Consider the following 11187-nt stretch of genomic DNA (forward strand, 5'->3'; position numbering starts at 1 on the left):
GTGGGAGCAGCTGTAGTTGGAGCAGTAGTAGTTGGGGTCACAGTTGTGGGAGCAGCTGTAATTGGGGCCAAAGTTGTTGGAGCAGCAGTTGTAGGAGCAACTGTAGTTGGGACTGCAGTTGTTGGAGCGGCTGTAGTGGGAGCAGCAGTAGTTGGAGCAGCTGTAGTTGGGGCGGCTGTTGTGGGAGCAGCAGTAGTTGGGGCCACAGTTGTGGGAGCAGCTGTAGTTGGAGCAGTAGTAGTTGGGACTGCAGTTGTCTGAGCGGCTGTAGTGGAAGCAGCTGTAGTTGGGGCTGCAGTTGCTGGAGCAGAAGTTGTAAGGGCAGCAGTAGTTGGAGAGGCTGTTGTGGGAACGGCAGTTGTTGGAGCGGCAGTAGTTGGGGCGGCTGTTGTGGGAGCAGCAGTTGTAGGAGCAACTGTAGTTGGGGCTGCAGTTGTTGGAGCGGCTGTAGTGGGAGCAGCTGTAGTTGGAGCAGCTGTAGTTTGGGCTGCAGTAGTTGGAGTAGCAGTAGTTGGGGCGGCTGTTGTGGGAGCAGCAGTAGTTGGGGCCACAGTTGTGGGAGCAGCTGTAGTTGGAGCAGTAGTAGTTGGGGCCACAGTTGTGGGAGCAGCAGTTGTAGGAGCAACTGTAGTTGGGGCTGCAGTTGTTGGAGCGGCTGTAGTGGGAGCAGCTGTAGTGGGAGCAGCAGTAGTTGGAGCAGCTGTAGTTTGGGCTGCAGTAGTTGGAGTAGCAGTAGTTGGGGCGGCTGTTGTGGGAGCAGCTGTAGTTGGGGCAGTAGTAGTTGGGGCTGCAGTTGTCTGAGCGGCTGTAGCGGAAGCAGCTGTAGTTGGGGCTTCAGTTGCTGGAGCGGCAGTAGTTGGGGCGGCTGTTGTGGTAGCAGCAGTAGTTGGGGCTGCTGTTGTGTGAGCAGCAGTAGTTGGGGCCACAGTTGTGGGAGCAGCTGTAGTTGGGGCAGTAGTAGTTGGGGCTGCAGTTGTCTGAGCGGCTGTAGCGGAAGCAGCTGTAGTTGGGGCTTCAGTTGCTGGAGCGGCAGTAGTTGGGGCGGCTGTTGTGGTAGCAGCAGTAGTTGGGGCTACAGTTGTGTGAGCAGCAGTAGTTGGGGCCACAGTTGTGGGAGCAGCTGTAGTTCGATCTGCAGTAGTTGGGGTGGCTGTTGTGGAAGCAGCAGTAGTTGGGGACAGCAGTTGTTGGAGCAGCTGTAGTTTGGGCTGCAGTAGTTGGGGCCATGGTTGCTGGAGCAGCTGTAGTTTGGGCTGCAGTAGTTGGAGCAGCAGTAGTTGGGGCCACAGTTGTGGGAACAGCTGTAGTTGGAGCAGTAGTAGTTGGAGCAGCTGTAGTTTGGGATGCAGTAGTTGGAGCAGCAGTAGTTGGGGCGGCTGTTGTGGGAGCAGCAGTTGTAGGAGCAACTGTAGTTGGGGCTGCAGTTGTTGGAGCAGCTGTAGTGGGAGCAGCTGTAGTTGGGGCCACAGTTGTGGGAGCAGCTGTAGTTTGAGCTGCAGTAGTTGGGGCTGCAGTTGTCTGAGCGGCTGTAGTGGAAGCAGCTGTAGTTGGGGCGGCTGTTGTGGGAGCAGCTGTAGTTGGAGCAGTAGTAGTTGGGGCCACAGTTGTGGGAGCAGCTGTAGTTTGAGCTGCAGTAGTTGGGGCTGCAGTTGTCTGAGCGGCTGTAGTGGAAGCAGCTGTAGTTGGGGCTGCAGTTGCTGGAGCAGAAGTTGTAGGGGCAGCAGTAGTTGGAGAGGCTGTAGTGGGAACGGCAGTAGTTGGGGCCACAGTTGTTGGAGCAGCAGTTGTAGAAGCAACTGTAGTGGGAGCAGCTGTAGTGGGAGCAGCTGTAGTTTGGGCTGCAGTAGTTGGAGTAGCAGTAGTTGGGGCGGTTGTTGTTGGAGCAGCAGTAGTTGGGGCCACAGTTGTGGGAGCAGCTGTAGTTGGGGCAGTAGTAGTTGGGACTGCAGTTGTCTGAGCGGCTGTAGTGGAAGCAGCTGTAGTTGGAGCGGCAGTAGTTGGGGCCACAGTTGTTGGAGCAGCAGTTGTAGGAGCAACTGGAGTTGGGGCTGCAGTTGTTGGGTCTGCATTAGTTGGAGCAGCTGTAGTTGGGGCAGCAGTTGTTGGAGCAGCAGTAGTTGGGGCTGCAGTTGTTGGAGCAGCTGTAGTTGGAGCAGCAGTAGTTGGAGCAGCTGTAGTTGGAGCAGCAGTAGTTGGAGCAGCAGTAGTTGGGGCTGCAGTAGTTGGAGCAGCTGTAGTTGGAGCAGCAGTAGTTGGAGCAGCAGTAGTTGGGGGTGCAGTTGTTGGAGCGGCTGTAGTGGGAGCAGCTGTAGTTGGGGCCACAGTTGTTGGAGCAGCAGTTGTAGGAGCAACTGTAGTTGGGGGTGCAGTTGTTGGAGCGGCTGTAGTTTGGGCTGCAGTAGTTGGAGTAGCAGTAGTTGGGGCCACAGTTGTGGGAGCAGTTGTAGTTGGGGCCACAGTTGTGGGAGCAGCTGTAGTTCGAGCAGCAGTAGTTGGGGCGGCTGTTGTGAGAGCAGCAGTAGTTGGGGCCACAGTTGTGGGAGCAGCTGTAATTGGAGCAGCAGTAGTTGGGGCCACAGTTGTTGGAGCAGCAGTTGTAGGAGCAACTGGAGTTGGGGCTGCAGTTGTTGGAGCAGCAGTAGTTGGAGCAGTTGTAGTTTGGGCTGCAGTAGTTGGGACTGCAGTTGTCTGAGCGGTTGTATTGGAAGCAGCTGTAGTTGGAGCGGCAGTAGTTGGAGCGGCAGTAGTTGGAGCAGCAGTTGTTGGAGCGGCTGTAGTTGGAGCGGCAGTAGTTGAGAATGTAGTTGTTGGGGCTGCTGTACTGGGAGCAGCAGTAGTTTGAGCAGCAGTAGTTGGGGCTGCAGTAGTTGGAGCGGCAGTAGTTGGAGCAGCTGTAGTTGGAGCAGCAGTAGTTGGAGCAGCAGTAGTTGGAGCAGCTGTAGTTGGGGCAGCAGTTGTTGGAGCGGCAGTAGTTGGGGCAGCAGTAGTTGGAGCAGCTGTAGTTGGAGCAGCAGTAGTTGGGGCTGCAGTTGTTGGAGCAGCTATAGTGGGAGCAGCTGTAGTTGGGGCCACAGTTGTGGGAGCAGCTGTAGTTGGGGCTGCAGCAGTTGGGGCTGCAGTTGTTGGAGCAGCTGTAGTGGGAGCAGCTGTAGTTGGGGCCACAGTTGTGGGAGCAGCTGTAGTTGGGGCTGCAGTAGTTGGGGCCGCAGTTGTTGGAGCAGCAGTAGTTGGGGCCACAGTTGTGGGAGCAGCTGTAGTTGGGGCTGCAGTAGTTGGGGCTGCAATTGTTGGAGCTGCAATTGTTGGAGCTGCAGTTGTTGGAGCAGCACTTGGGGACCCAGTTGATGGATTAGTTGGTAAGTTAGTGGGTGCAAAAGTTGGTGCGTCTGTGGGCGCATCAGTTGGTGCAAAAGTATTTGGTTTATCAGTTCGTGCAGCAGTTGTCGGTGCAGCATTGTTTGTCACAGATTGCGTGGTGGCAGACAGAGAAAGGTCCACCTGGCTGGCAGCAACTAAATTGAAATTAGAGGAAAATATGGATTAGAGCTGATTCCAAGAAGCTACTGTCGGTCTAATATTCTGGTTTAATTACCGCTATGAACCTAAAATAAGCAAATTCTGCGCTGAACTGATTTAAATAGAAGTAACTTATGCTAATGTTGGTTATTTATACTTATTTTTTATCATTTATTTGTATTATATGTATGAATACATGAACATAACTATTGAATTGATTTTTTTTTATTTTTTAAATGATCTTGTGTTTTTCATTTGATTTTATTATGTGTTTGTCACAGAGTTGGGAGAAGTACTGCAATCTAGTACTTGAGTAAAAGTAGAAGTACTCAGATCTTGTACTTGAGTAAAAGTAGAAGTACTGCGATCTTGTAATTGAGTAAAAGTAGAAGTACTCAGATATTGTACTTGAGTAAAAGTAGAAGTATGCAGAGTAGGAATACTCTGTTAAAGTAAAAGTCCAGCATTCAAAATGTTCCTCAAGTAAAAATAGAAAAGTATTCTCATCAAAATATAGTGAAAGTAGCGACAGTAAAAGTCATTGTGCAGATTGGCCCATTTCAGAATAATATATGATATGTTTTATAATGATTGATCATGAAAGTGTTCTCGAAGCTGGTAAAGGTGCAGCTAGTTTGAATGACTTTGTATAATGCAGGGTAGCTTGTGAATTTACTCCAGGTGGAACTAAAGCTTGATTTAATGATTGTCACATCATTAATCCAGATCTGTAAAGTAACTAAAGGTATTAAATACTACTAAATGTACTGTATTTATTGTTAAGGTGCAGCAGTACCACTTACCTGCCAGTAGGAGGAGCAGGGCGTGCCTCATTGTGATACTGTCACACTGTGTGGAGAACACACACAGTCAGTAAGCCTGTATTACACACACACAGGAAGATTAATTGTGTTGAAGCTGCGGAGAATGCAAATCGTGAGAAGTAGAACAACAAGTCCACGCCTCCGTGTCCTCATTGTTTGTCTCTTTGTATCCATTTGTAGTCCTTTGGTGTACCTTTGTGTCTCTTTGTAGTCCTTTGGTGTCTATTTGTAGTCCTTTAGTGTCTCTTTGTAGTCCTTTAGTGTCTCTTTGTAGTCCTTTAGTGTCTCTTTGTAGTCCTTTAGTGTCTCTTTGTAGTCCTTTAGTGTCTCTTTGTAGTCCTTTAGTGTCTCTTTGTAGTCCTTTAGTGTCTCTTTGTAGTCCTTTAGTGTCTCTTTGTAGTCCTTTAGTGTCTCTTTGTAGTCCTTTAGTGTCTCTTTGTAGTCCTTTAGTGTCTCTTTGTAGTCCTTTAGTGTATCTTTGTAGTCCTTTAGTGTCTCTTTGTAGTCCTTTGGTGTCTCTTTGTAGTCCTTTGGTGTCTCTTTGTAGTCCTTTGGTGTCTCTTTGAATTCATTTAGTGTCTCTTTGTAGTCCTTTAGTGTCTCTTTGAATTCATTTAGTGTCTCTTTGTAGTCGTTTTGTGTCTTTGTAGTCCTTTAGTGTCTCTTTGTAGTCCTTTGGTGTCTCTTTGTAGTCGTTTTGTGTATTTGTAGTCCTTTAGTGTCTCTTTGTAGTCCTTTAGTGTCTCTTTGTAGTCGTTTTGTGTCTTTGTAGTCCTTTAGTGTCTCTTTGTAGTCCTTTAGTGTCTCTTTGTAGTCCTTTAGTGTCTCTTTGTAGTCGTTTTGTGTCTCTTTGTAGTCGTTTTGTGTGTCTTTGTAGTCCTTTGGTGTCTCTGAATTCATTTAGTGTCTCTTTGTAGTCCTTTAGTGTCTCTTTGTAGTCCTTTGGTGTCTCTTTGTAGTCCTTTAGTGTCTCTTTGAATTCATTTAGTGTCTCTTTGTAGTCCTTTAGTGTCTCTTTGTAGTCCTTTAGTGTCTCTGAATTCATTTAGTGTCTCTTTGTAGTCCTTGTGTGTCTCTTTGTAGTCCTTTAGTGTCTCTTTGTAGTCCTTTAGTGTCTCTGAATTCATTTAGTGTCTCTTTGTAGTCCTTTAGTGTCTCTTTATAGTCCTTTTGTGTCTCTTTGTAGTCATTTAGTGTCTCTTTGAATTAATTTAGTGTCTCTTTGAATTAATTTAGTGTCTCTTTGTAGTCCTTTAGTGTCTCTTTGTAGTCCTTTAGTGTCTGAATTAATTTAGTGTCTCTTTGTAGTCCTTTGGTGTCTCTTTGTAGTCCTTTAGTGTCTCTTTGTAGTCCTTTAGTGTCTCTTTGAATTAATTTAGTGTCTCTTTGTAGTCCTTTAGTGTCTCTTTGTAGTCCTTTAGTGTCTCTTTGTAGTCGTTTTGTGTCTCTTTGTAGTCCTTTAGTGTCTCTTTGTAGTCCTTTAGTGTCTCTTTGAATTAATTTAGTGTCTCTTTGTAGTCCTTTGGTGTCTCTTTGTAGTCCTTTAGTGTCTCTTTGTAGTCCTTTAGTGTCTCTTTGTAGTCCTTTAGTGTCTCTTTGAATTAATTTAGTGTCTCTTTGTAGTCCTTTGGTGTCTCTTTGTAGTCCTTTAGTGTCTCTTTGTAGTCGTTGTGTGTGTCTTTGTAGTCCTTTAGTGTCTCTTGGAATTCATTTAGTGTCTCTTTGAATTCATTTAGTGTCTCTTTGAATTCATTTATTGTCTCTTTGTAGTCCTTTAGTGTCTCTTTGTAGTCGTTTTGTGTCTCTTTGTAGTCATTTAGTGTCTCTTTGTAGTCCTTTAGTGTCTCTTTGAATTAATTTAGTGTCTCTTTGTAGTCCTTTGGTGTCTCTTTGTAGTCCTTTAGTGTCTCTTTGTAGTCCTTTAGTGTCTCTTTGTAGTCCTTTAGTGTCTCTTTGAATTAATTTAGTGTCTCTTTGTAGTCCTTTGGTGTCTCTTTGTAGTCCTTTAGTGTCTCTTTGTAGTCCTTTAGTGTCTCTTTGTAGTCGTTGTGTGTGTCTTTGTAGTCCTTTAGTGTCTCTTGGAATTCATTTAGTGTCTCTTTGAATTCATTTAGTGTCTCTTTGAATTCATTTATTGTCTCTTTGTAGTCCTTTAGTGTCTCTTTGTAGTCCTTTGGTGTATCTTTGTAGTCCTTTAGTGTCTCTTTGGATTCATTTAGTGTCTATTTGTAATCCTTTTGTGTCTCTTTGTAGTCCTTTGGTGTATCTTTGTAGTCGTTTTGTGTCTCTTTGTAGTCCTTTTGTGTCTCTTTGTAGTCGTTTTGTGTCTCTTTGTAGTCCTTTTGTGTCTCTTTGTAGTCCTTTTGTGTCTCTTTGTAGTCATTTTGTGTCTCTTCGTAGTCGTTTTGTGTCTCTTTGCAGTCCTTTGGTGTCTCTTTGTAGTCGTTTTGTGTCTCTTTGTAGTCCTTTTGTGTCTCTTTGTAGTCCTTTAGTGTCTCTTTGAATTCATTTAGTGTCTATTTGTAGTCCTTTTGTGTCTCTTCGTAGTCCTTTTGTGTCTCTTTGTAGTCGTTTTGTGTCTCTTTGCAGTCCTTTAGTGTCTCTTGGAATTCATTTAGTGTCTCTTGGAATTCATTTAGTGTCTCTTTGAATTCATTTATTGTCTCTTTGTAGTCCTTTGGTGTCTCTTTGTAGTCCTTTAGTGTCTCTTTGAATTAATTTAGTGTCTCTTTGTAGTCCTTTGGTGTCTCTTTGTAGTCCTTTAGTGTCTCTTTGTAGTCCTTTAGTGTCTCTTTGAATTAATTTAGTGTCTCTTTGTAGTCCTTTGGTGTCTCTTTGTAGTCCTTTAGTGTCTCTTTGTAGTCGTTGTGTGTGTCTTTGTAGTCCTTTAGTGTCTCTTGGAATTCATTTAGTGTCTCTTTGAATTCATTTAGTGTCTCTTTGAATTCATTTATTGTCTCTTTGTAGTCCTTTAGTGTCTCTTTGTAGTCGTTTTGTGTCTCTTTGTAGTCATTTAGTGTCTCTTTGTAGTCCTTTAGTGTCTCTTTGAATTAATTTAGTGTCTCTTTGTAGTCCTTTGGTGTCTCTTTGTAGTCCTTTAGTGTCTCTTTGTAGTCCTTTAGTGTCTCTTTGTAGTCCTTTAGTGTCTCTTTGAATTAATTTAGTGTCTCTTTGTAGTCCTTTGGTGTCTCTTTGTAGTCCTTTAGTGTCTCTTTGTAGTCCTTTAGTGTCTCTTTGTAGTCGTTGTGTGTGTCTTTGTAGTCCTTTAGTGTCTCTTGGAATTCATTTAGTGTCTCTTTGAATTCATTTAGTGTCTCTTTGAATTCATTTATTGTCTCTTTGTAGTCCTTTAGTGTCTCTTTGTAGTCCTTTGGTGTATCTTTGTAGTCCTTTAGTGTCTCTTTGGATTCATTTAGTGTCTATTTGTAATCCTTTTGTGTCTCTTTGTAGTCCTTTGGTGTATCTTTGTAGTCGTTTTGTGTCTCTTTGTAGTCCTTTTGTGTCTCTTTGTAGTCGTTTTGTGTCTCTTTGTAGTCCTTTTGTGTCTCTTTGTAGTCCTTTTGTGTCTCTTTGTAGTCGTTTTGTGTTTCTTTGTAGTCATTTTGTGTCTCTTCGTAGTCGTTTTGTGTCTCTTTGCAGTCCTTTGGTGTCTCTTTGTAGTCATTTTGTGTCTCTTTGTAGTCCTTTTGTGTCTCTTTGTAGTCCTTTAGTGTCTCTTTGAATTCATTTAGTGTCTATTTGTAGTCCTTTTGTGTCTCTTCGTAGTCCTTTTGTGTCTCTTTGTAGTCGTTTTGTGTCTCTTTGCAGTCCTTTAGTGTCTCTTGGAATTCATTTAGTGTCTCTTGGAATTCATTTAGTGTCTCTTTGAATTCATTTATTGTCTCTTTGTAGTCCTTTGGTGTCTCTTTGTAGTCGTTTTGTGTCTCTTTGTAGTCCTTTAGTGTCTCTTTGTAGTCCTTTAGTGTCTCTTTGTAGTCCTTTAGTGTCCCTTTGAATTCATTTAGTGTCTCTTTGTAGTCCTTTAGTGTCTCTTCGTAGTCCTTTAGTGTCTCTTTGTAGTCGTTTTGTGTCTCTTTGCAGTCCTTTGGTGTCTCTTTGTAGTCCTTTAGTGTCTCTTTGAATTCATTTAGTGTCTATTTGTAGTCCTTTTTGTGTCTCTTTGTAGTCCTTTGGTGTCTCTTTGTAGTCGTTTTGTGTGTCTTTGTAGTCCTTTAGTGTCTCTTTGAATTCATTTAGTGTCTCTTTGTAGTCCTTTAGTGTCTCTTTGTAGTCCTTTGGTGTCTCTTTGTAGTCGTTTTGTGTCTCTTTGTAGTCCTTTGGTGTCTCTTTGTAGTCCTTTAGTGTCTCTTTGAATTCATTTAGTGTCTATTTGTAGTCCTTTTGTGTCTCTTTGTAGTCCTTTGGTGTCTCTTTGAATTCATTTTGTGTCTCTTCGTAGTCCTTTTGTGTCTCTTTGTAGTCGTTTTGTGTCTCTTTGTAGTCCTTTAGTGTCTATTTGCAGTCCTTTGGTGTCTCTTTGTAGTCCTTTAGTGTCTCTTGGAATTCATTTAGTGTCTCTTTGTAGTCCTTTAGTGTCTCTTTGTAGTCCTTTAGTGTCTCTTTGTAGTCCTTTAGTGTCTCTTGGAATTCATTTAGTGTCTCTTTGTAGTCATTATGTGTCTCTTTGTAGTCCTTTAGTGTCTCTTTGTAGTCCTTTAGTGTCTCTTTTAATTAATTTAGTGTCTCTTTGTAGTCCTTTAGTGTCTCTTTGTAGTCATTTGGTGTCTCCTTGTAGTCGTTTTGTGTGTCTTTGTAGTCCTTTAGTGTCTCTTTGAATTCATTTAGTGTCTCTTTGTAGTCCTTTGGTGTCTCTTTGTAGTCCTTTAGTGTCTCTTTGAATTCATTTAGTGTCTCTTTGTAGTCCTTTTGTGTCTCTTCGTAGTCCTTTTGTGTCTCTTTGTAGTCCTTTAGTGTCTCTTTGTAGTCCTTTGGTGTCTCTTTGTAGTCCTTTAGTGTCTCTTCGAATTCATTTAGTGTCTCTTTGTAGTCCTTTTGTGTCTCTTCGTAGTCCTTTTGTGTCTCTTTGTAGTCCTTTAGTGTCTCTTTGTAGTCGTTTTGTGTCTCTTTGCAGTCGTTTTGTGTCTCTTTGTAGTCGTTTTGTGTCTCTTTGCAGTCGTTTTGTGTCTCTTTGTAGTCCTTTAGTGTCTCTTTGTAGTCGTTTTGTGTCTCTTTGCAGTCCTTTGGTGTCTCTTTGTAGTCGTTTTGTGTCTCTTTGTAGTCCTTTAGTTTCTCTTTGTAGTCCTTTAGTGTCTTTGTAGTCCTTTGGTGTCTCTTTGTAGTCCTTTAGTGTCTCTTTGAATTCATTTAGTGTCTCTTTGTAGTCCTTTTGTGTCTCTTTGTAGTCCTTTAGTGTCTCTTTGTAGTCGTTTTGTGTCTCTTTGTAGTCCTTTGGTGTCTCTTTGTAGTCGTTTGGTGTCTCTTTGTAGTCCTTGTGTATCTCTTTGTAGTCGTTGTGTATCTCTTGTAGTCGTTGTGTATCTCTTTGTAGTCGTTGTGTATCTCTTTGTAGTCATGTAGTATCTCTTTGTAGTCATGTAGTATCTCTTTGTAGTCCTGTAGTATCTCTTTGTTCGTCCTTTGGTGTCTCTTTGTAGTCGTTTTGTGTCTCTTTGTAGTCCTTTAGTGTCTCTTTGCAGTCCTTTAGTGTCTCTTTGTAGTCCTTTAGTGTCTCTTTGTAAGTCCGTTTTGGTGTCTCTTTGTAGTCCGTTTTGGTCTCTTTGTAGTCCTTTAGTGTCTCTTTGTAGTCGTTTAGTGTCTCTTTGTAGTCCTTTGGTGTCTCTTTGTAGTCCTTTAGTGTCTCTTTGTAGTCCTTTAGTGTCTCTTTGTAGTCAGTGTTGTGTCCCTTTGTAGTCCTTTGGTGTCTCTTTGTAGTCCTTTAGTGTCTCTTTGTAGTCGTTTTGTGTCTCTTTGTAGTCGTTTTGTGTCTCTTTGTAGTCCTTTAGTGTCTCTTTGTAGTCCTTTAGTGTCTCTTTGTAGTCCTTTTGTGTCTCTTTGTAGTCCTTTAGTGTCTCTTTGTAGTCCTTTGGTGTCTCTTTGTAGTCCTTTGGTGTCTTTGTAGTCCTTTAGTGTCTCTTCGAATTCATTTAGTGTCTCTTTGTAGTCCTTTTGTGTCTCTTCGTAGTCCTTTTGTGTCTCTTTGTAGTCCTTTAGTGTCTCTTTGTAGTCGTTTTGTGTCTCTTTGCAGTCGTTTTGTGTCTCTTTGTAGTCGTTTAGTGTCTCTTTGTAGTCCTTTAGTGTCTCTTTGTAGTCGTTTTGTGTCTCTTTGTAGTCGTTTTAGTGTCTCTTTGTAGTCCTTTTGTGTCTCTTTGTAGTCCTTTAGTGTCTCTTTGTAGTCCTTTGGTGTCTCTTTGTAGTCCTTTGGTGTCTTTGTAGTCCTTTAGTGTCTCTTCGAATTCATTTAGTGTCTCTTTGTAGTCCTTTTGTGTCTCTTCGTAGTCCTTTTGTGTCTCTTTGTAGTCCTTTAGTGTCTCTTTGTAGTCCTTTAGTGTCTCTTTGTAGTCGTTTTGTGTCTCTTTGTAGTCGTTTTGTGTCTCTTTGCAGTCGTTTTGTGTCTCTTTGTAGTCCTTTAGTGTCTCTTTGTAGTCGTTTTGTGTCTCTTTGCAGTCCTTTGGTGTCTCTTTGTAGTCGTTTTGTGTCTCTTTGTAGTCCTTTAGTTTCTCTTTGTAGTCCTTTAGTGTCTCTTTGTAGTCCTTTGGTGTCTCTTTGTAGTCCTTTAGTGTCTCTTTGAATTCATTTAGTGTCTCTTTGTAGTCCTTTTGTGTCTCTTTGTAGTCCTTTAGTGTCTCTTTGTAGTCGTTTTGTGTCTCTT

At 42.8% G+C, this 11187-nt stretch overlaps 2 protein-coding genes across 2 annotated transcripts in view; both read right to left on the reverse strand.

Annotated features, from left to right (window-relative positions):
* The window catches only part of LOC117535548 (keratin-associated protein 10-4-like), a 2531-nt gene extending 462 nt beyond the window's left edge, over positions 1–2069 (reverse strand). The window contains exons 1-4 of the mRNA XM_034200061.1: positions 2038–2069; positions 1077–1976; positions 843–985; positions 42–797 (exon numbers count right to left, since the gene is read on the reverse strand). Coding sequence (XP_034055952.1) covers positions 42–797; positions 843–985; positions 1077–1976; positions 2038–2069 — 1831 coding nt within the window. The remainder of the gene's footprint in view (positions 1–41; positions 798–842; positions 986–1076; positions 1977–2037) is intronic.
* On the reverse strand, positions 2069–4350 carry LOC117535549 (keratin-associated protein 5-5-like). Its single transcript, XM_034200062.1, has 3 exons — positions 4320–4350; positions 3466–3512; positions 2069–3328 (listed from the first exon to the last, which is right to left on the reverse strand). The coding sequence occupies exons 1-3, from the start codon at positions 4348–4350 to the stop codon at positions 2069–2071; spliced, it is 1338 nt and encodes a 445-aa protein (XP_034055953.1).
* Positions 4351–11187: the final 6837 nt, after the last annotated feature.

This window comes from Gymnodraco acuticeps, unplaced genomic scaffold, assembly GCF_902827175.1.
Source record: "Gymnodraco acuticeps unplaced genomic scaffold, fGymAcu1.1, whole genome shotgun sequence".
NCBI classification, from domain to species: domain Eukaryota; kingdom Metazoa; phylum Chordata; class Actinopteri; order Perciformes; family Bathydraconidae; genus Gymnodraco; species Gymnodraco acuticeps.

What these genes read in the sequence shown, in the direction of transcription:
- LOC117535549 (XM_034200062.1), bottom strand. Translation starts at nt 4,350, where the DNA reads ATGAGGCACGCCCTGCTCCTCCTACTGGCAG. An exon ending in CCTGCTCCTCCTACTGGCAG is followed by an intron (nt 3,513 to 4,319) that starts GTAAGTGGTACT and finishes ATTTCAATTTAG; the next exon opens with TTGCTGCCAGCCAGGTGGAC. An exon ending in TGTCTGCCACCACGCAATCT is followed by an intron (nt 3,329 to 3,465) that starts GTGACAAACAAT and finishes TGGGTCCCCAAG; the next exon opens with TGCTGCTCCAACAACTGCAG.